Source organism: Anarrhichthys ocellatus, unplaced genomic scaffold (genome assembly GCF_004355925.1).
Source record: "Anarrhichthys ocellatus isolate YVR2014 unplaced genomic scaffold, GSC_Weel_1.0 scaffold6, whole genome shotgun sequence".
NCBI lineage: Eukaryota > Metazoa > Chordata > Actinopteri > Perciformes > Anarhichadidae > Anarrhichthys > Anarrhichthys ocellatus.
In genome coordinates, this window is record NW_022280036.1 from 12,850,241 (window position 1) to 12,873,918 (window position 23,678).

The 23,678-nt window shown below is 39.4% G+C and overlaps 3 protein-coding genes across 3 annotated transcripts; 1 reads left to right on the forward strand and 2 right to left on the reverse strand.

Annotated features, from left to right (window-relative positions):
• The first annotated feature begins 9,165 nt into the window (after nucleotides 1-9,165).
• On the forward strand, nucleotides 9,166-12,095 carry LOC116383173 (C5a anaphylatoxin chemotactic receptor 1). Its single transcript, XM_031846788.1, has 3 exons — nucleotides 9,166-9,182; nucleotides 10,080-10,205; nucleotides 10,930-12,095. The coding sequence occupies exons 2-3, from the start codon at nucleotides 10,092-10,094 to the stop codon at nucleotides 11,875-11,877; spliced, it is 1,062 nt and encodes a 353-aa protein (XP_031702648.1). The 5' UTR covers nucleotides 9,166-9,182; nucleotides 10,080-10,091; the 3' UTR covers nucleotides 11,878-12,095.
• Nucleotides 12,096-12,626: 531 nt separating this feature from the next.
• cenpq (centromere protein Q) lies at nucleotides 12,627-18,464 on the reverse strand. The gene is made up of 8 exons (XM_031846932.1): nucleotides 17,079-18,464; nucleotides 16,917-16,962; nucleotides 16,674-16,782; nucleotides 15,968-16,036; nucleotides 15,344-15,473; nucleotides 14,951-15,070; nucleotides 14,056-14,130; nucleotides 12,627-13,671 (listed from the first exon to the last, which is right to left on the reverse strand). The coding sequence occupies exons 1-8, from the start codon at nucleotides 17,184-17,186 to the stop codon at nucleotides 13,498-13,500; spliced, it is 831 nt and encodes a 276-aa protein (XP_031702792.1). The 5' UTR covers nucleotides 17,187-18,464; the 3' UTR covers nucleotides 12,627-13,497.
• A 100-nt stretch (nucleotides 18,465-18,564) lies between these two features.
• Nucleotides 18,565-21,326, reverse strand: mrpl16 (mitochondrial ribosomal protein L16). Its single transcript, XM_031846933.1, has 5 exons — nucleotides 21,116-21,326; nucleotides 20,349-20,420; nucleotides 20,025-20,173; nucleotides 19,514-19,807; nucleotides 18,565-18,948 (listed from the first exon to the last, which is right to left on the reverse strand). The coding sequence occupies exons 1-5, from the start codon at nucleotides 21,183-21,185 to the stop codon at nucleotides 18,757-18,759; spliced, it is 777 nt and encodes a 258-aa protein (XP_031702793.1). The 5' UTR covers nucleotides 21,186-21,326; the 3' UTR covers nucleotides 18,565-18,756.
• Nucleotides 21,327-23,678: the final 2,352 nt, after the last annotated feature.

Genomic DNA, 23,678 nt, shown 5'->3' on the forward strand with positions numbered 1-23,678 from the left:
TGTGTGTGTGTGTGTGTGTGTGTGTGTGTGTGTGTGTGTGTGTGTGTTAGTCCACTCTTGTTTCACTTCCTGTCTGTTTGGGCATCGTTCCTCAGTTGAATGATGCCCTCGTCCCAGTAAACCAGCATCAGAGGTAAAAGCGTTGGATGTAGTCGTTGGTGGTTCGTTTTTTAAGTGAGATCTCCCAAAGTGAAGCTAATGCTAACATGTTAGGTGTCTGGTAATGAACAACCCCTATCACGATTAGCATTAACCTCAACCTGGGACTAGATTTGAAGGCTGTTTCATCGTCCACGGGCCTACCTCACTGTTGGTGTTCAGGCTGTTGAGGATATCCTGCAGGGGGTGACAGACACACTTAGCATTGGTTGGCGTTAAGAGGAGATTTGCATTTGTTTCATTCACAAGTATCATTATGGACAAATCCACTAAATATTTTTTTTAAAAGCCCCTTCTTCATCAGCTGCAACACTAAAGTGATGTGCACACGGATGCTTCAATAATTATGATTCATATATAATAAAAGTAAATCGTTCTGTATACAGAACATTTAAAGTCTATTCACTTTTTGTATCTTTATACTTTTACTTAAATGAAATTATGAATGCAGGACTTTTACTTGTAACAGAGTATTGCTACTTTAGTAAAAGATCTGAGTACTTCTTCCACCACTGGCAGTAACTGGCCATTGTTGTTGTTTTTTGTGGTAACCTAGGTAACAGTAACAACAGCAACGGTATTGAAGAACTAGTAAACTGCCTCTCATTTAACTGAATAAAACAATTTTAACATTTTGGACTTAAAAAAATCCAATCAGAATGATTAACCTATATTAACAAAAAAGACTTTGAGGGGGAAATTCTGTTTTCTCTACACTCTCACTTCACTGCCTCATTGATTAGAAAACAATACATCATTATACACATTTAGCAAATTTGAACCCCAATTCTCTCACCACTCTCCTCATATTTTCCACTTAAGTTTCCACTTAAGCGACCCTCTAAAGGGTTCTGTGAGATTGAAGAGTTTAAATCCGGTACGTGAACGAGTGTTCACCGAGTTTTAAAAGACTGAAACAGTCCAGGTGTGACGAAGCAGCTGGAACTATCAGCAAAGTTTTGTTTCTATCATCTCCCTCCAGAGTTGTTACGAGGTCTAGCAGGATGTAGCAGGTGCGGTTGTCTTTCGATTCTGGTTAAGGAGATACTAATCTGAGCTGAGGTGTTGTCAGAAAGTAATTTTGTCTGTTTGTTGTAATGGTAGTTAGGTAGTTAGGTAGTTACTGACCGGTCTCCAATTCCTCTTTCAGCAACAGGTGTCTCTCTCCATCTTCTCTGCTGAGTGCCTCTCTCTCTCTCTCTCTTTCTCTTCTGTCTGCTCTCCACCCTCTGTATTTGTCTTTTATACACTTGCGTGTGACTCATCTGAAATCCCCCTGCTAACAGAATGACAATTAAAAAGAAAAAGAAAAGCACGCAATTTGCAGTAAGATGCCATTTATCTTTTATGTAAATGTTGCCTACAGAAGAGAAAATGAATTCACTTCTTGGATTTTGAACAGGTTATTCACAGGTTATTCACAGCTTATTGCAAGACAATAGCAGTTTGACATCATGAATTATTTGAAATCAATTAAATGTTTAAATATGTAACAAGTCAAAGGAAAATAGATGAACTGTACTGTGTAAAAAATGAACCTCTTCAAACTCATATGAAACTATTTCAATGTGATATTCAGAGAGATTTAACAAAACGGCAGATGAATTAAGTAAAAGGGCATTTGAGGTCAAATTCTAAGTGTGTATGTGACAGTTAAAACTAGGTGTAATTCGGCTCTGCTCACATTATCGCCTCAGTAAAGAGAAAGGATGGATGAATAAAGAGAACTTTAAAAATAATAAGAGTTTCCTTATTTCCCCTCAAGAAATAAGACAGAAGCTGTGTCCTAATCCATAGAGTACTAATCCTCACATTACACAGTTTTAGCATGCAAAATAAATAACACTTCTTTAAACTATTAGGAAGTGACACAATATGAGCAATGTCAGACATCCATAAAAAAAGCGTCTCTGGACTGCAAGTCAAACCTCAACAATAGAAAGCAAAATATCTTTGAGATTAAATACATACATTCCCCTGTGTGTACATTGGTCTGGTTTGGGTTTATTACAAACAAAGTCACTTTTCCAGTGTGGAAACTCTGTATACTAAAAAACCTGCTCAGAATTAGTTTGTAGTGGATTTGAGACACAGCATACGAGTCTACAGCCTTGCTAGCAGCTCTTTGAAGCTGTACTTCAGACACTGGTGGTATGAGCTAAATGTTAACATTAGCACGCTAACATGATGACATTAAAGGTCCTATATTGTAAGAAATGAGACTTTAATTTATTATAAAGCAGGTCTAGATGCTATATAGATACTGTAAAAGTATCGAAAACCTAAATCCATGGAGCAATACACAGTATTCAGAAACGGTGCCTTTAAACGAGCCTTCGGGATTTCCGTATGGTTGTGATCACAGCTATACAATGCACAGACCACCTCACAGTTTTAAACGTCTGTCAATATGTCCCAGTTTATATCTGGCTGCATTGGGTGTGAATGACACCAACTCACAGGAAGTAAACAAGCTGTTGCCTAGCAACGCAATTCTGTTGAAACAAGCAAAAAGGGTGTGTGAATGAGTCATTGATTACAGGTACATTCAGATAGGCGGTGTGAGACAAATAAAGTGAATTAATCAAAACATGTTGTAGAAGAAATGCTTGTAAATGAGCACAAAATGTCTCATTTAAAGTAATATTTCACCCACAAAATGAGCCTAAATGGGTAAATGAGGACCAAGATTAACAACAGCAAAACTATATCAAAGCATCAGTTTGCAAACTCTGACACAACTACTGGCGTGGACTCACACACGAGAGACAGTAAAGGAGGAAGTGTTTTAGATAGTACGATTTAGCAAAGATGCATGTGTTTGCGCAGCACTAAGCATTGATAAATGAGAGTTAGATTATACTGCTCAAGTTGGGTTACAGTTTGCAAACGGATTTTCTGATATAGTTTTGCTGTTGTTAAACCTGGCCAGTTCAGTAAGGATTTACTCTGTTCTCAGATTCTTTGTTCACTGTGAAAGCATGCGAGAAAAGCAAAGTTTTCTTCAAGAATTCAAGGCAACACAGGGTAAGTAATTGATATACAAATGGTCACTTTGTGGGGGAAGTATTCTTTGAGAAGGTATCATGTTCACCATCTTAGTGTGTTAATTCAATTCAATTCTTTTGTGTATCACAAAATCACAAATTTGCTTAAGAGGGCTTTACAATCTGTAGCGCATTACGACATCCTCTGTCCCAGGTACCTCGCATCAGAAAAGGAAGAACTCCCCAAAAAAAACTTTTACGGGAAACAAAAGGGAAAAAAACTCTGGGGGCGCAACAGAGGAGGGATCCCTCTCCCAGGATGGCCACAAGTGCAATAGATGTCATGTGTACAGAACATAATAGAGTTACAACATAGTCAAGCCATATCTTAGCATGCTAACGTTAGCTAATTAGCACTAAACTCAAGTACTGAGAGTGAATGTCATTAGTTCTGGTATTTGGTAATAAACCAAAAGTGTTGGATGAGATGTAATGTTGACCCGATGGTGGCGTTAGAGGAAAAGTCAGCAAATCCCCAAAGTCATTGGGAGACATCATCCGGGAACCATGATTATCTGTATAAAAGTTTGTGCCAATCAATCCAAGAGATGTTAAAACATTTCACTGGATAAGTGAACACTTTAACCTGCTGGTGGCGCCCGAATGAAAAGAAAACAGAGGATCACCAAAGTCCTTAGGTTTCATCATCTGGGAATTTAGGTAATCTGTACCAAACCTCATGGCAATTTTCCCATTAGTTGTTGAGATATCTTACTAAAATACGCCAAACCATACAGTTTGTCCTTCAATGATCTGCAACCATTTCATTGAAAGTCGCAGTGATGCTAGAAACCGTCTCATATATTGACTCACACAGATATTACAGACCCATTTCTGATCAAGCCACCTGTCCAATCAATGAACATTATGACTGTGCAGGGTTGTGAAATGAATTGGATTTCTGTTCGGCAGTTAAGGGAGTGTCACCAGTGGGGATTTTGACAGAGACCCTTTTCCACTAAATGACTGTGATCCTGCACACTATCCTCGTTACATATCATATAGATGCCGCCTGACTGGCCCAGAATCTCGTTGCCTGCAGTGTTTGCTTGTGGTAACCCAGTAACCAAGTCATACTGATCTGTTTCTGAGAAGACAAGGTGCCTCCCCATCCATTTTCACTCTCTATCCCTCCCCTCCTCCTCTTCTCCAGCACTGAGAAGAGCACACTTTGGCTTCATGCAAACCACTTTTCTAACACTCATACGGTGGACGTGTGTCATGTAGGCTACATCACATTCCTGTGAGTGTGTTAAAGAGGAAACACGTTTGAAAAGACTGAAAGTACATGAGGAGGCGGGGGAAGAAGCAGAGACGCGATAGGGACCCTCCCCTTCATGTAATGGAAATTCACAATGTGTAATATGCCAGCTGAGGAGACTTTAAACACAATCCTCACTTCTTCTGTCTGGCTTTTTTTTTTGTCTAATCCCTCTCATAAATTACAAATTTAGGGAGAAAGTAGTTTTACATTTTCCCTTTTTACTTAAAAAGAAAGGTTGTGTATTGTCTTGGTGATCACAAAATGTTATATCATGTGTAAACATATGTGTTGAGATACAGAAAGAGAGGAACTGACATATTCAGATGTTAAGAGGAAAGCAGATCCTAATCTTTTTTTTGAAATTCAAGTGAAGTGGCAAAACATAGCCTTTTGTTAGAAGGACCTTTCTTTGTCACCTTCATTCATATCCTTGCCTACTTTCGATTCTTTTTCGAGCTACTACGGTGGAAACCAGAAACAAAAGCCATGGTGAAAGTTTGTCAATTAGAGCAAAATGATTTGATGTCTTGTATTTATGCCAAGTCTTTTTCTCTCTGTTTCTACAGCGCGGAGCTCTCTGTCAGTGTTTCCATGTGGGCAAACCGCTCTCTGTTTTCCTGTCACATGTGGTCTGTGCATGAGAGGCCCAACATACGTACAGCTGATATGATGTGATAACATTTCCAGCTCTCTATGGCGTCGTCCTGTCTTGGTGTCCTCAAAGTGTGCGTGTCTGTGTGTGTGTGTGTGTGTGTTTTCAGACAGAGACATGCAGATTATTTTCACATCATCAACAACATCTTTCTCAGGCCAAAAGCAGCTTTTGTTTTTACTCCAAAACAAAATGAAACAACTGATAAACACTATGACACACATAACGCTATTCCTTCTCTTTCACAGTGACGTACCACAAGCTTGCTTGGTTTCCCCGACCAAAACCCCGGCAGCTAAAATTAGCAGGTTTAAAGGAAGTGTGGGTGAGCTGGAAAGACCAACGCTGGTTATGAATGATTCAATTCCACAAAGTACTTTGAATATATGCACACTTCTCAATTTCATTGGTTATTTGAGCTGATCCACATCGACTGATTCAGTGAAATTTAACTCAGACTGGTCTACTTGCACAGCTAAATGTCACTTTTTTTCAAAATGAATGGATTTTTTTTTTTGTTTTTAAAGATTTGCATACCACACATAATATATGCATTTATGTATTAAAAAATATGAATATAGTAAATAATTTACTTTTGTACAATTTAAAGCATTTGGACGACTGTGCCGAAGTGGGTAGCAGGGCCGTCCTTCAATCAGATGGTCGGCGGTTCGATCCCCGGCTCAGGCTCCACTAGTCGCATGTCGATGTGTCCTTGAGCAAGACACTTAACCCCAAAATTGCTCCTGCAGCTGTGCCTACGGTGTAGAAATGTGATAGAATCTGAATTGTAAGTCGCTTTGGATAAAAGCGTCTGCTAAATGACTGTAATGTGATGTAATTTGTTTATACTTTAGAACAAAATCAAAGGTTTCAAGACAGTAAAGTGATTTTTTAAAAAGAGTTCATAAGCTCAAATAATCACTTCACTTCTCTACACAAAAACAATCCGTCTTAAGATGTTAAAAGACAAATTAATTGTGAACCTTGTTAACTGTATTATAGAAATGATTTTTTTTTAAATGAAAATATTTATAACAACATAATAGGCTTTACTATTATGAGGTTTGTCACTTTGATATCATGGAAATTAGCTGACATGGCAACATTTCAGCCACAAACTGCTTCTGTTTCATACTTAATTTTGTTTATTTCTGTGTGTTTGAAAGATATTAATTCAAAAAAATAAAGCTTGTTACTTTTTTTGTTTCTCCTTTTAGTGGCTGCCAACCATCAGAACATTTTTATCAGTCAAGCCAAATACTATGAGGGATTAAAGGGACAGCAAGTGACCCCACACTGTATCTATTTCAATGAATCTATTCAGAAGCATAACATGCTTCAGATCCTCACATGTATTCCAAAACCCACATGTAATCATAATGAATAAATCATCTAAACTGTTATATGGCCATTTATGATTATGTTTCCTTTATAGATGTTTAATTCAACTCGATTTTATGTTTTTGTTGCTGTTTTTTATCTGTCATTATTTTCTGGTTTATTCAGTTTCTAATAAGTGTTTAAATTGGTTTCCAGTGTTACATTCAAGTACATTCACTAAGTACTGTACACTGAACAGTGTGTAGCATTACGGGGGATCTTAATAAGGGGCAAAAATGGAATATGACGTTATAAAATATGTTTTATGTTTTATGTCTACATACAGAGCGGGTCCTCTTCATGAAGCCGATCGCCATGTTTCTACAGAAGCCCAGAATGGACAAACCAAACAGCTCTACAGAGGGCCATTCACGATTTGACATAAGCTATTGTACAGTACATCCTAGGCACACGGGAGAAGTTTCAGTTGGTTGAAATCTACAATCTCAGCGCTAGATGTCGCCAGATCTTACACACTAGACCTTTAAGTACTAAAGTAAGTCATTTTGAGTTTCGTTTACTTTATTTAATCGTTTCCATTTCCTTCAACTCCACTGTAATTTGGAGGCAAATACTGTACTTTTTAATTCACTACATGTACTTGATAACTTAAACTATAATAATTGATTAATAGTTGGCTCAATGGATCAAAAGTGCTGAATGCAGAATTGTTACAAATAAACACTGACATTGCAGTTATGTTGTTTAGTTTTTTGCTGTTAATAAATGAACAAATAAAATCTGATTACAGCACCAAAAAAAAAAGACAAATAAAGACACATTTTAATGATCTTGATTCTGTTCATATGCATACAGTTTGAATTAAGATGAAAGTGACTGATAACCAGGACACAGTAGACACACATTTGTAAGAGACATACAGTATGTCAGTACTTGGTCAAAGGTGTCAAACAAGACAATAAAATCGCCTAAAATGACTAAAGCAACTGTCTAATTCATTCTCGATGTGAGTCCTTTAAAGCTCCTCATGTATTTAGAGTCATCACACAAAAAAATGAAAGAAAGGACAAAAGATTTCCTCATTGTTTGAAGAATGAGCAGCACTACCACCTACTGGTAAAGGTCAACTATTATATATGTACAGCTTGATTATAAAAAATAATTTTGTGACCAGATTATGTCTACAGTAGAAATAAATGGGCTTGGGGCTGAAAGTCAAACATTACTGAGAGACGGACAATTGGAATTGTTAGGTTTGGTCTTTTTCTTGGGATTTGTTGACAAAACCAAGAATATAGAATATCGGCAGCCTTGTGATATGAAATTACAAATACGTAAGGCCTAATGTTGTGTGCTCATTTTAGCTGAAAAGCGGTGCTTTGGTGGCTTTAAAAGAGCCTGAAAATCAACTACTCGACCCAGCCAACTCCAATTGTAAGGCCAGTATCATGGTGAAGCCGCTGCAATATATTTAGCATGTTAAAAACCACAGTTCCTCACTCTAATGATGGCAGCTGCCACTCTAAGCTTCCCACAAACGTATAAGCTAAAGCAGTGTTCCCCAAAAGGACTAAAGTTTGGCCGTATCTATAAATCCTGAGAAGAGAGAATTTATGGGTGGAGGAAAGTTCATATCCATCTTTATTGCAATTTCAGCATCACCTTATGTAATCTTTAATGGGTAAACCATAGATATATTTATTTATACATTTATGAAGTAGGCTACATTATCAGCACTATACAAACATTCAGGCTCCCTCATGTGGTTCAAAGGTTTACTGCAGATATAAATGTTAATCAAAACACTGGAAACTAATTTATTTGGTGACCCCAAAAGAAAATCCCAGTCTTTGGGAATGACTGGGCTAATGGAGTAGATTAAAATCAAAGCACACCCCAAAAACCATTGGTTACTTAAAAAGCAACAAAGTGACACTTAACATAACTTAATAGATTTTAAGTTCTACAAATTTGATTAAAACATATTGAATACATTCACTAAATCTGAACAAAATAAATAAGTAAATCCAAATCAATTTTTCAAGCAAAACTGATTTATATTTACTAAGAAACTGAGCAAAAGTAATTTTGATTTACTCAATATCTGGGTGAACTTGATTTGGTGATATGGTGCAATCATGGTGGTTTAGGAGTCTAATCTGCAGCAATCTTTGTTTGATATAATTATTTCTCACTCAACTCATTTTCCATCACATCTCTCACCATCTACTCTCTAATTAAGGTGAAAAGTGGCCAAAAACACTTGAACGGTTTTGTCCAGGAAACAAGCAGAGGAATAAAGAAGTAAATTGGAGAACATAAATGTGCAGCACTAAAGAGAACACAGCATTCAGGTTGCTTCCTGATAAGAAAGTTGTACAAAAATAATTTTCAATGCTACCTCTTTTAACTATTTCCTGGTTGTAAGTTGAATGCATAACTTTGTTCAATTTTATGCCTCCGAGGTTAATGTTCACTCAAATCGAGCGGTTGATTTTATCCGTTTGGTGCAGAGGAACATTACATTTTGTTGAAAAATAATAGTATTGAAACTAATATTTTGATGTTCATAGATATGTACTACAAAGGAAGGAGTGTGTGTTGCAATCACTCACAGGAAAGAGAGAAAGAAAGAGAGAGAGAGAGAGAGCAAGTGGCCGCTCCTTTTTTCTTTATCGCTGCTCCATTCCTCCCACACGCAAGACAAATAAAGCAGGTAAGAGGAAAACTCTTTAAATAACATCCAAATGTTGTTTTAAAAAAAAGAAAAGCTTTTTAACACTGACTTTAAAAACACAGATAGATCAGAAATCCTAAACTTCTTGGTTCCTGTATATTCTACAAATCTGAACTTGGTGAGCTATATTAATCAGGGAGCCTCCACGGCTACCGGTAACTTTGGCACAGGTTAGCGGTGCTGCTACTGTTCGGAGCATCAAGGAGGTGTATTCATCAACACAGGAGTGTTTGCATGCATGCTGTCCTCATTACAGCTGCACACAAACCGCCCGGTCTACATGTACATTCCTTTCTCTGTAATCATTACTGCTGATACAACACCTGACACAAGTCCTGTACGTGCGTGTATGCATGTGCTTGTAAAAAATCAGGTGGTCACATTGGCTCTCTAAGGCTAAGGAATGGTTTGGGGGTACACCTGTGGCGGTTATGGTTAAGCAGCAACGCAGCAAAGGAATGTAAGTCATTGCAAAGAGTCCTTAAGTGATACGAAAATAACAGTGTGTTTGGTGACGTGGGAGGGATTTGACATAGATTGCAGTGCTATACTCTCTTAATATAATAATATACAGTTGAATTTAAATGTTAGATGCAACACACAAGATTTCTCAGCAAGGAAACACAAATTTGCAAATATAAGGAAGGAAGTGTGTGGTATCATGTTGGTGTGTGGTGTGGACATCTTTCAGTCTGTGTTATAGGCAACTGACATGTGAAATTCATATTCAGTGATGCATGTTACACAATTTCCATCTTTGTCAATAGTCAAATGGATGGCTTTCATTTTGTGATGTTTTTCATTTCTTGTCAAAATTTCACAAGAGAAAAAAAACCTATGCATCTGTGACATGAATCAGTTTCTCCCCTGTTTCAGCTCCTCGTCTCAATGGCCGATATGAATGGGACACAGTTTCCCGTCCATGCACTCAACTCCAGCAGCTCTTGGCAGGCGGAGGCAGTCCGGGGAGTCCAAATGGCAGCTACTGTGCTCATCTTCCTGGTGAGAAATCCTCTTTAGATATTGTACATTACCACTTCAAATTTAGAGGTACGATTGAAAAAGGAGCCGCATAATGAACGGTACATAATCATAGTTGGGATCATCTATTGATTATGATGTTTGGGGGCCAAAAACAACCTTGTTCAGGGCCACTGAATGACTCCGTCAGCTTGAACTGATAGAGTTGTGGGAATGAGTTGATGATACAACTCTCATATCTGTACAGTAAATGTGTATCTGGAGCCAAGTGACAGCTAGCTTAGCTTAGCATAAAGACTGGAGGCAGAGGGAAACAGCTAGCATGTACTCCAAGAGGTAACAAAGTTCTGAAAGTTCACAAATGAAGACGTTATAACTTGCTTGTTAAAACTGCACAAAAACATTGTGTAAAAAAAAACAAGATGTCTTGGTTTTGACAGGTGTTTCTTGGCAATGAGCAGTGATTTCCTGGAGTTTGGCCAAGACACAGTCACAAAACCACAACTTCTCATTTTCACACTTTGCTTATTGTACCGAGATATAGCGTGTTTATTAGTGAGGTGCAGGTAGGCGGATGTTTTTACGTTTGGACAGAGCTAGCCTTGTCCTCATTTTATTCTTCATGCTATGCTAAGCTAATTGGCTGCAGCTTTCTGCAATATCACAAAAAAGTGAGTGTATTTCCAAAAAATGTCTATTGCTTTAAAAGTCTGTCCTCCTGAATTGGTTCTCTTGGTTTCTCAAGGTGGGTGTACCTCTGAATGGGCTGGTGGTTTGGGTACTTGGACTGCGGCATAATCGCCACCTGGTGCGCAGAGGCAGCAGTGAGGAGACTCGCGCTGCCAGCAGTTTCCGAATCTATGTGCTGAACCTGGCCCTGGCTGACCTGGTGCTGCTCCTGCGTATCCCCCTAATGTTGGGCTACGTCGCTCACAACTACAGCTGGCCGTTCGGACGCGTCTTCTGCCACCTGGTCATGTTCCTGCGAGGTCTGGGGCTCTACGCCTCCGCTTTCCTCCTCTGCGCTGTGGCCCTGGAGCGATGCCTGTGTCTGCTGAGGCCCGTGTGGGCTCGACTGCGACGCCCCTACTGGGCCGTTCCTCTGGCCTGTGGCATCTTGTGGCTGATAGCCACCGTCTTGTCCGCCCCGTACTTCCACTTTGCCGTCCTGGAGGACAGAAACGGGAAATACCAGTGCCATGAGAGTGGGACGTTTAACACGGGGCTGTTCGTAACAGAAACCATAGCAGGGTTCATCTTGCCCCTGCTGGTGTTCTTGATAAGCAACCTGGCTGTAGTGCTCACCATTCAGCAAGCAGTCCCCCTGACCCCCACCTCCTCCTCCAACCCTTCAACGGCCCGCAGGATGACCAGGATGTACCACGTGCTGTTTTTCACCATGCTCCTCTTCCTCACCTGCTGGGTGCCATATTTTGTGTGTCGGTTCGTGCAGGCCCTGGCTCAGGGACGGGCCAAGCTGTATGGAGGAGCGGTTCTTGGCAAATACATATCTCTGTTCCTGGTGTACATCAAGTGTGCTCTAAACCCGGTGCTGTATGTGTTTGCAGCCCGAGGCTTAGGCCGTGCTGTCAGAGCTTCCCTTGTCTCCACTCTTGAAAGACTTTTCGATGATTCCTCAGATTCCATACGCAGGAAGTCCCTTAAGAGCTCACTTAAAAACTCACAAATGTAGTTGAGAGGTCAACAACGTTTTAATGTTAATACAGTTGGAGTCGTTTTCGTGTTAAAATCATGAATGCCTTTTTGTTTAATGTGCAATGTCTTACATATAACCACTTATATAGCCACTGTTTTCCAAATAGTCCAAAAACCACAGCAAATGGACAAATACGATTACGATTCTATTTAGTGTATATACTGTGCATTTTTATTACTTCATTTTCTTAAATTTAATTGGTCCTGCTCTGTTATTTTATTATATTGTATATACTGTGCATTTTCCATACTCAATATTTTTATTTTATTGTATAACCCTGTTTGCTGCTGCCACAGACAAAATTTCCCCTTGGGGATAAAGTAGATTTCTATTCTATTCTAAATAAGTGAACATAAGAGTGACAATTACAACAGCAAAGTGCATAAGGAGGAATAACATCTCTGCTGTCAGCTGAGGAGATATATGGACGTACCTGTCGTCAGTGAAAGTACATGACTGAAGACTCCAGAAACGCGGCTTCTGTTGCAGCACGCTAAAGGCAGGGTCATATTTGCCCATGAAAGTGAATTCATGAATCAACTCGTCTGTTGCTTAATGGGAACGCCTTCATGGTAAATAGCAAGTCAACAAAGAATTATTTGCCACCCCAGGGTAAACTTTGCTTAAATGGACTCCTTCAAGATGATGCACCGTTAAGCTTACAAGTACTATCTCCATGTTCCAAGAAATGTGATACTGAGTTTTTCTTATCAGTATCTACAGTGACTCAGATCCACCAAGGTGTCCAGACTAAACAGGTCCTCCTCTATACATCTGACTGGTGCCAGTTGTGCCTCTTATTAAACCAATGAATGTATGATTTGTAGAGCACTGAAGCACAGGATGCTGAGCAGAGTAGATGCGATGCAGGATCGTTCTCGTTGTGATTGTACCACATCCATGTCTAACTGGACTATAATTAATGCAGAGACAGCTTTATTGTTGTTTATAAAAGCACACCTGTTCTGTAACAGTCCACAACATGAATACAACTGTAATTAATGGAAGCACTTTACATGTATTTTCTTCCTGTATTAAAACATAAGTAAACAAAAGTCGATGTATTTAAATCGCATGTTTAATTACATGTGATCATGCAGTCAGTTTTTAACTTGTTAACAGCATGCACTCGTGACTTCAAGGTCCAACGGGGAAGAATTTAAATTATGAACAACCAGTTTGTCTTTATTTACAAGTACAGTATTCCTGTAAGGAAGTTGATGTTCTAGTGTTAGGCTCGATTACTGAGTAGATATTTGAACTTCATGTGAAAAACATCAGCTGACAGGAAGTTTACATGAAGCCAAGCTGTTTCACGCAATTCTGTTAAAACGAGCCAAAACAGAGTTTCAGACAGACGGTGATTACAGGTATATTCAGACCGTATGAGAAAAATAAGGTTTTCTACATTACAGCATGTAAACATGTTCTAGTCGAAACCAAAATACAGGTATGACCAGTGTCTTTCCTTTTTTCTTTAAGTACTACTACTACTGTTAGAAACCAAAGTCGGACATTCCTTCACATGGTGGCAGCAATTTTTGGGGGGGTTTAATTTGATTATTGCACAACCACAAAAAGTGGAATTGAGTAATATTAAGACAGAGTGATGTCTCCTCGTTCGGGGTAGAAGAGCTGATCGGCCATGTTGTGTGCCTCTAGAAGCAGCGCCTGGGCGTCCTGAGCGGCCTCGGGTTTCTGCAGGAGTTCTCCCAGTTTCCGGGCTGTGGTCTCAGACTCGCTGTCTGGTACCATTTTTCTCAATCGAGCCTGAGTAAAAACAAAAATATCAAACACTGCCACTACGATGCTTTGTAACATGTTCTCTGAACCTGAAGAACAAAGCTCGATACCGTTAATAAGATCGAGTCAGACAACACAAACCAACAGATGTCACATTCCCGCTCTGCCTTTCGTAAGACATATTTCACATCTTTTTCATAATATTACAAAGAAGTTGCACAACAGAGCATGTTCAGACTGTCCCGTAACGTTGTAGAGGAAGTGCTCGCTCAGATATTTTGACCACATCTTATTCACAAGAAAGTGATGGAATAATATGAACGCTGGTGAAAACAGCTCTTGTGCAACAGGGACGAGTCAAGCTGATACTAGATTTTGTGAAATTGTGTTTTGTGCGCCACCCGTGCTCACCTCTAATCTCGTTTCATCTTTTTGTGGAGGAAGAGGGGGAAGATTGAGATCTGCTTTTTCAGCTACCTGTAAAATCTGTGTGAACACAGGCAGGTAGGACAAGAGTGCATGAGAACAATAATTTGTCTTTTAGGTCATCATCTAATAGATAAGGTAAACGTACAGTAAGGATGCTGCAAAGCTCTGCTTTCAAATGAGATACAGACATTTCCTGTTTGCAGCTCCGGCCTATTTAAATCAAGAACACACCCATTATGTCGGCCCCCGCATAACGGCCACGTCTCAGCACGCTGTTCAACTGAATCAACAAGAGTGTAGACTCAAGATGACAAAATGGGCGGAGATGTGTGCGGAAAAATGCCGTCAACCCCTTCTCTCTCTGGGTCACCTCAATTCGGAAATCTGAGGTAATGAAACGCCTTCGTCCGAGTTAATAAATATCATAAAAGACCTTCTGACAAGAAAAAAAATGCTCGCCAGAGTGTTTTGGCAAGAGCTACGTTATGAAAATAATGTTTTAAGACCAAGAGGTTTTGCCTTTGTGGATTCTCTCCTCCAAACAGATTTAAAAAAAAAAAAAACAAGTTTACACATGATGTCTACATGTTGGGGTGATAAGAGCTTTAAAGATGATCTGTTGTGGATGGAGGATGGATAAAGAGGATGCCAGAGCAATAACTTTACAAAGACACTTTGTGTTTCATAAAAACATTACGTTAAATAGCCCTTCACAAGAATGTCTGAAAACAGACAAAGACGCTCGTTTCAACTAATCAACAATCAGCTACAGGATAAAGGAACAGTGATGGAAACAAAATAAGGCCATACATTAAAAAGACATGTTACGTTTATGCTTTTTTCTTTCTGTATGCTGCCGTGTGTGAGTGTTTTGCACCTCTTTAGCTTTCTCCTCCTCCTCCTCCACCTGGTCCCTCAGCACGCTGCACGAGTGTTGTAAGGAGACGGTCTGCTTGTCTGTCCTCTCCAGAGCACGGACCACACCTTTCAGGTCTACCTGAAAACCCAGAAAAGACCACAAGACGCCATGTAACACAGTTACAGACACCGTTTACTTACTTATGCTGCAGATAATTAAATATGCTGATTTACACAAAGGAAAATGCACCTCTGCAAAGCCTATTTTCATCAAGACATTACTCCTGGTGGACGTTGCATACACATTACACACATAGCATGTACAGCAGTGAAACAGGTGAATGAACTGGAGTGTTGTTTGGAGCATCACAGTGGAGCTGTAGCGGCCTCCTTAGACGGCAGTGTGTCTTACCTCCAGAGTGCTCAGAGTCGTCTTTCCCAACACGGACTTCTTGGCCTCCTCTTGGTGCCGCTGAGATGATCGCTGCGAATCGCTCTTTGGTTGCAATGGAACTTTGAGTTCTGCACATTGAGCAAGAAACCTAGAAGAGTTTGGGAAATAAATCAGCAAAAACAAACAAAAAAAAAAAAAAAAAAAACTAAATCAAAAGTGCAACCAAGACATGATCCTTGATCTTTGAAATAACGACATTTGAATTGATGGTAAAAGATCAGATAAATAATTAGGGATTGGTTATATTTAATGGCTGTTCATCAACTTCCACTGCATTCATATCATGATGATGTGATGATGTATCAAGTCATATTTTCTGTTGCTCCTGTCCTTTAAATGTCAATGGAGGCATTAATACGCAAGAGAGCAGAGGCCTGTACTACGAAGCAAACTCCACATACCCAGGGTGTCTTTGGATGATCTGCCTTAACTAACCCCAACAACTGCAATCCCCCCTAAACGGTCACACGCCAATAGTTATCCACTCGGTAAGTCTAAGCTCCATAGCAACGTGCTGCTCCGTGTTGCAGGCCCCTGGTTGACGCCGTTTATTCACATCTTCATTTGGGACTTCTTGCTCACCTGGTTTTCATTATGTTCAGATGTTCCTGGCTCTCTTTCTTCTCTTTCCGCCTCACAGCCAGAGTTGCTCTGGGAAAACCAAACAAAGTGTCCTTACTTGATTTAGACTGTTGTTCATTGCATGCAGTCACTGACGTGCCTTTTAGCATTGAGGGGGAAATGAGGCTGGCTGAGTTAAAAGAGTACAATTATAACCCGACCCATACTGGATTTTTTGAGGCCAATAATTAAATTAATATTTGGCTAATCTGATAACGATACAATAACGTGGCAGTGCTGTCTGATGAACATTATGATTATGTGACTTTTTCTCTAAATTACCTCAAAACAAGTTGCCATTTCTGTACAGCAATCTATCGTTACTTATCAGTCAACATACGTATACATCATTACCGACATATCTGCAATAAGATGGCCCGTTTATCGATCTCGCTCTGGGTATAATAAATAGTTATGTCAGAACATACACTCCTTAGGTACGCCTATCAATCTAATGCATTGCAGTACAACCGCTCTTCCACATAAGCTACCGTTACAAAGCTTTTAATGGACTGTTATTATCTCTCTGACAGTCATTCAGCTGACCATCATCGTCTTTGTAAAGGCAGCAAACATGGCTGAGCTGTTGTAATGAATCACATCAGATCACACAGGTGTGTGTCGGAGAACACTACTTTTCAGAGTAAATCAACACGGTGAAACTCACAGCATTGACAAGTCCAGTATGCTCTCCAGAGTATTGATGGAGGACACTGGCATCGGCTTCCACTTGTCCTCACCTTTGACTTTACTTGGGACTGAAGAGGAGCCTTCAGCTTTGTCAGGACACAAACAGGAGCAACACAATAACACATAAAGTGACAGCAGTGCAGTTAGTTTGCTTTGTGGTCAAACTTTGTCATAGTGTGCTGCATTTTTAAACATCTGAATAGACAGGAGCTTTTCTAACCTTTCCTCTTCTTTGCTGGTTTCGGCTGGGTGCCCTTGCCATGGCCCTATGAAACATTAGCAATGTGTGATGTTAGGTCACAAGTGAGGAAACAGGAGACTGGCAGAACTATGCCGACACACAGGTTAGTCAACACCGGCTGGAGTGTTTACCACATCTTACCGGATGCTCTGATGCGTGTTGCTCAGTCGTCTGATCCGTTTTGTTGTTCTTGCGTTTCACGTTAGGTGCTTTCGATGCGGGCCGGTTGGAACCTCTTAAGGGCTTCATAACTGCTAACGATAGCTAGTTTAAAGCAAATGCAACGTTAACGTAACGCAATGTGTTAACGTCTGGCCAGCTAAACTAACATAACGCTAACTGAGCAACAATTAACGGAAACAGCTGTGTTGTACAAATAAAGGACTTACGCTAAAACACGTTATAAACCGTCAAGACACAAATGTATTAACAGTTACACATCTTTACGAATACAATTTCAAACTAGACATGTTGTCAACAGCCGAGCTACTTTTTTTCGCGCTGCTGTTTTCGAACGTTTAAGCGCACATTCAACGCGCATGCGTGTAGGCAACGTCTTTTGCCGGAGTGTCGCTTGACAGGCACCGAATCCTCCCAAGCTACACCTATAGTACCAGAGCCAAACATCACATTGGGAGGTTTGTTATTCAGAACTCAATAAAAAGTGTTAACCTATCAGCAAAAAGGAGCAGCCTGAAAAAAAAAATCAGCATTTAATGACTGCATTCTCACAGCGCCACGACGAAAACGCTACCTGTAAGCTCTTACGCAGGGATTTAAGACACCAGTTACTGAATTGGCGAGAAGCCGTTGTGGAAACAGGAAGCAGCACAGTTGGGTTTATGCGTTCATATTCTAAGCGTATATATTGGCTGGTTAAAAACCGAACAGCTTGTTGTTGTATCCGACACTCGGATCTCCGTGGTCAACCCAGCAAACACTTAAATATTAGTGGGCCTATATGCTGAAATTCACGGTAAACGCATTCAAACGGCACAGATCGGGAGCGAGCGAAGGACTTTGCAAAGTTAGCGGAAAGATTAACGTGAGACAACATCCTGTTTTCAAAATAAGATGTCAAATAAGGGTGAAAGATTACCGTCAGACAACAACCGGTTTCCAAAATAGGATGTTAACTAAGCGTATATTAAGCGTGTATTATAATAAGGCTGATGGCAAATGTAATTGTTGAATTTTACAGGCACAAAATGTACCCATTCCTTGGAAAAATGTTTATTTACTTCGATACCATCGCCAAATACAACTCAAGTAAAACATGTATTATTACAACAAATGAGAGAAAGGCACAGGTGCACTCTAGCTACAGTTGCTTTTTGTGTGTATTTTTGTCTTTGTTTTATCTCATATACTGCTTTATATTTTACCTGTAAATTGACGAGCAGTTGGAATTCCACATTAAACATATAATCCCTTGTTACACGTTAAATAGAAACAGATCATCGCAATTCAACCTATTATAACATAATAACAACTTAATACTTCTGCAATGGAATTTCTTTTTCTTCCCAATTTATTGAAATATGTTCAGGTTTTTTTTCACTTTTACTTTTTTGCAGCAGATTAGAAAGAAAGACCTTCAAATTCAATAACGTCAGGATGCTTGAGCTACCATGTGATACTGAAATACATAATCTAGTTTATTGTTTTTTGAAGCAGAAAAGGGAAGACATATCCCTTTAACAAAAATATGTTCCCAAAAAAATTCCCAAATATGGCTGTTTATTTTGGTTGCTTCTTCCATGGTGTGGTCTGGTTGGTGTTTCAGTGAGACACTGTCCATTTCTGTCCCTCAGGTCCGTCACACCCTCCACGGGAGGTGAAATTTGCCTGTGAAGCGTCCATGGTTGTGCAGGTCAAAGGGGCTGAGTACCTTCCTGATGCCCAGCATGTTGCCGCGCGCGATCTCCTTGAAGGTCCAGGGATTCTGGTTGTTCTGCTCCATGTCAGCGTGCTTCTTCTGCAGGGCTGCTAGGCTCTCTCTGCTCATCACCTATAGGAGGAACACAATGCAATGAATTATTGGCTTCTTTTTTTAGCTAATTAAATTAAATTAAATGCATTTTGCTTATTGTTACTTCACGTGGATCCTTCAATGCACATTCACTCAGAATGGACTCTAATGTGAAATAATAATTTTAATTTAAGTCTAAAGTTTAAGTGAAAAATTGTATTCATATGTGGATTTTTCAATAGAAGGAGTAAAGAGGTGTTTCTGTTATTTAGCCCACCCTCATTGATATGAATGGAGTGGACAAAATAAAGACAAACACCTGCAAGTATCCAGCAGATCAATTTAACAGCACCACAAACTGCAGCCTTCAAAATGACCATCAAGTTGAACAAACAACTCTCTAAAACAGTTTAATTGATGTAGGATTTATTGAAGGAATGTTGTATTAGACTGCAGCAACGTGTGCCTAATAAACTGGCAACTGAGTGCATACATACAAATGAATCACCAAAAATATGCTTTTTTTAAGACGTGCTCAAACTAAAATCACCTGAAATCATTTAAGTATATACTAGACACTGAAGCACAGTATCAGTCATCTCACCTTGGCAGGGAAGGGTAGCTTCTTTGCCACTTCAATCAAGATATGATCAACCTCCCCCAGCTCCACCTTTCCGCCCACTTCCACAATCAAACGGCCGTAGCGGACAGGCGTCACATAGTGGTCGATGGCTCCCTTGCCCCCACCCATGCGCTGACCCAGACCTTTACGTGTGATGGGCTTATATGGGCCATTGATGCGCCAGCGGGCAAATGTAGTACGGGGATCCATCTTGCGATTGACGGTAAGACGGATCATCTCTATGTGACCCCAATGAAGGTAGCCCCCTCCCAAGGCCTGAGCAGCAGAAAGATAAGACAGAGAAAGAGGGAAGTCACTTTAAATGCCACGTTACAAATGTTTCAACATGCAATATGTAACAGTTGCTAATATACAGTTACAGAGGCTTTAATAATAAAGGCAAGTTATAAAATATTGCAGCTAACATAATGTCCATAGACTTTAATGCTTCCAGCACTAAACAGAAGTGTTTACAGAACAGAAATGCACTGACCACAATAGCGTACTGTCCTGTCGTGAAGGTATTTGCTGCCCTCGCTGGGCCTTGGATATCCCGAAGATTCTTCATCTCTTTCTTTGCTTTCTTAAAGTTAGGCACCTTGTTCATGAACTTCAGTTTGGGTTTCTCCGGCAGCACCACATCTTCAGAGGTAAAACAAGAGGAGGGAATCATGAACAACATGAACGTACAGCGTCACGCAAACATTTCTACTTGAACAAAGCCTGTGGAACTCTCTAGGGTGTGTCTTTTCCCCCACATCTTCCCCTTTACTGTGTAGCATGTATACATGTCACAATGGAGAGGATGAAGGGTTACCGCTGTAGTCTGGAGGGGTTTCGTGTGTCTTCAGGCCAGCAGCTAGGACTTTCAGGTGGCTGTGTAAAAGGCCTGTGGAACAAACAGCAGAATAAAGAACGGTCATATGTTACTGCTAATATCATACTACTCAGTTTAAATGTGTGCATTTAAACTGATGCATCTTCAAGCTTCAAGAGCTATGATCTGATATTTTCAGTTTGAATAGAATAAAACCCACTTGGATGCACAGCAGTACTGTAAACGAAGATGTTTGGATTGTGTGTTTTTCAGCTCAAGGAGACAGAATTTAAACCTTAGTTTTACTTGTTGTTGTGCTCATGTCTTCACGTAGATTATCGTTTTTAAAAAACGGCTTTCATGTTTGTCTTTCTGACTCGCACTGTGGCTCACAAACGTTACATAAATCTATATATTTACTTTATATATGTTTCTTCCTCTTTTATATTATTTCTGTGCTGCTGCATGTCAGTGGTTGATACCTGACATCGTAGTATCTTCATTATTGTCTTGATGTTATTGCTCTGCATGCTGATACACTACTACAGTAACTGGTTTACTTTTACGTTGTTTTACAGGTGTACTTGTGTCTATCACTGGCATTGAACGTCACAGCAATGCTTAATAATGTGTACAGCCCATTTTTTTAAAACAAACAATTCATACATAAATCTCACACGCAATGAATAGTCACATTAGGAGTTAGTTTCGTTGCATTGTTGACGTTAAATGTCACTGTAACGTTAACGCTAGCTACTTTGTGTTACCTTGTTGGTGACCGTGTGCTCGACAGACACCGGTTAAACCGCCGACAGCCGCCTTGATGAAGGAAAACATGATGTTATCGTTGAAAGGGACACTATAAACACCAAACTGTCACTTCGTGTGTCCGATAAACGAGCATGTTAAGGTGGGTAACTAATAAAACTGTTGTGAACAGCATGCCCTGCACAAGGTCGCTGCCGTTGCTAAGTTGCTTTTTCAACTTCCGCCAGAAGGCGAGACACTTCCGGTATGCGAGTGCTTTCACAATAAAAATGTCATATCTACAAATGTGCAGCCTGACACAGAAACCTCTTTTATTTACTAAATGCATGGACTGTATAGAAATGTCAGCTGGTTCTGCCCGTAGATCCCACTGGGGCCTAATTCTTATTTTTTTAATCCTTTATTTTTGGTGAATTATTTGATTTTCCAATTTGCTGTTTGGCATGATGTTTACAGGAGTGAAGATAAATCTCACATGTGTTACCTTTATTATGATTAGATTATTCAAACAGACCTTGTAGTTACAGTAATACTTGTCATTCTGGGCATTTCTTTTTCGAGCCAGAGGCCTAGGTTTCAAGAGGTTAAAGCTATAACCTTATAAGCTGGGTAAACTGTTCCACTAATTATACAGTATATACAGTATATATCACATATTTGAAATGGTCTCAAAGCAATAATTTGGCTTAACTTTGAAAGACAAGTCTTTGACATTTTTTTCTTGCAGTCTTGCCTAAAATCAAACTAATAAAATCGTGGTTCAATAAAAGCATTAAAACCATAAAACAAATACACTACAATGGCTCAGCTGTACTTGGTAAGAAACGATGTAACACATTTTCAGCATCAAAAGAGAAATAACAAATCATCTTAGTGCTTTCTAAGAATGAAGAAAGACATTTTGGGAAATTATATTTCCATATTTTTGACTTTTACTTTGGGAGTCTGCCGCCTCAACACTACAAGCCTGCAGCCACGTACAATTATACGGTACAGTGTCATACATGTCACTGATGTTTTTGTCCTGAAATCCATGATTATTCTTTGATCCACATTCAGAAAGAAGTTAATTGAAATTCAAAGAAATGCAAAAGCTAATTAAAGAACCCTCTTCATCATTCCCCATTTCATTTTTTTTGTCATCACAACTAAGCCTGCAGGACGTTCATTGTCGAGAGGAAAAAAATAAATAGTCATGTCAAAACATACATGGAAATTACTTGTAGATGTGAAATTGAGACACTTGAGATGAGTCGATATATAGTTTGATGTTTATTAAAATGGGACGGATTTACAGTTTGTACTCTCCATCCACATTGGCATTGATTTAGAAAGCAACAAACAAGTACAAATGCAGTATATACATACCAGTATACATAGAATTATAAAATACAATTGTATTTATTTTTTTTTTATTTATTTATTTTTTACACAAATGTACCGTTTTAAATTATTTGAAGTCATGGTTAGGAAGCCTTTCAAGCAAGCTACACTTTAACTGTTGAGTTGTGCATAAGCTGTGAATTCCCGTCATGGAAAGTGAGTCAAGTCTACAACATTCAGATCTCTGTGTTAGAAAAATAGTCCCATGTTTGCACTGAGTTCCCTCACAGAAATGTGTTGCAGTCACAGCAGGCTAGCATCAACAGCACAGGCACCAGAGAAACAAGCAACACCCACAAAACAGGAGAAGGTTGGACGAATGTAAATTAGTTCAAAATAAACAGCTGAGGAGACACTTCTGTTCTTTTGGGTTTTGTCTACTCAGAAAATGGCAACGCTAAGAAATATAGTCGATGGAGGCTTGGTTTTCTCAGAGTTTGAGTAAATATCTTGTCGAGTCTGTAGTGTGTAAAGAGTAAGATTCAATTCTAACGTCTTCTGGTCTTAGAGAAGTTACAACCGTTGAAATAGCCGGTTGTTTTATTTAACAGTAGATCTGGGGAGGCATCTTCATTGAGAGGCTGACAGTAGCACATCTCTAGGATGAAAGACGGGTGTTGAATATGAAAAATGATTTTACTTTATAAAGAGTGTATTCGGTTTAAAGCAGCTTTACATAACCAGGTTTAGTTTCTTATTTTAAGGGTTTGAATCTCATTGCGCCGTTATAAATGTCATGCGTCTTCCGCCACCTCTGGTAACACAATTTGTGAGACATCACAAAAAATGAGATAGGACGATAAACATTTTTTTAGCAAAGCTTCACCTCCAGCACACATTTAGGGATACATCTCTGATTATTGCATGTTAACACAACTGCTGCACTTTGTTATCCGACCCATACCAGACTTTTGGAAAGCACTAAAGGACAAAGCAGTGGTCCGTCTTGTCAAATTTTAGGACCCCTTTATGAAGTAATACATTCTTGAGAAGGACGTCACGGTGAAAAGGTAAAAGATAAAACTCTGGCAGTTGTGAGAGCTGACGCGTTGTTCTTGAGCGATCAAAGATGTGAATGATATAGGTTTTGACTTAATTAAAAAAAAAAAAAAAAAAAAAAAAAAAAAAAAAAAAATAAAGAGTAGAGGGAAATGAAAAACCAATCACTAAGAAAAGACC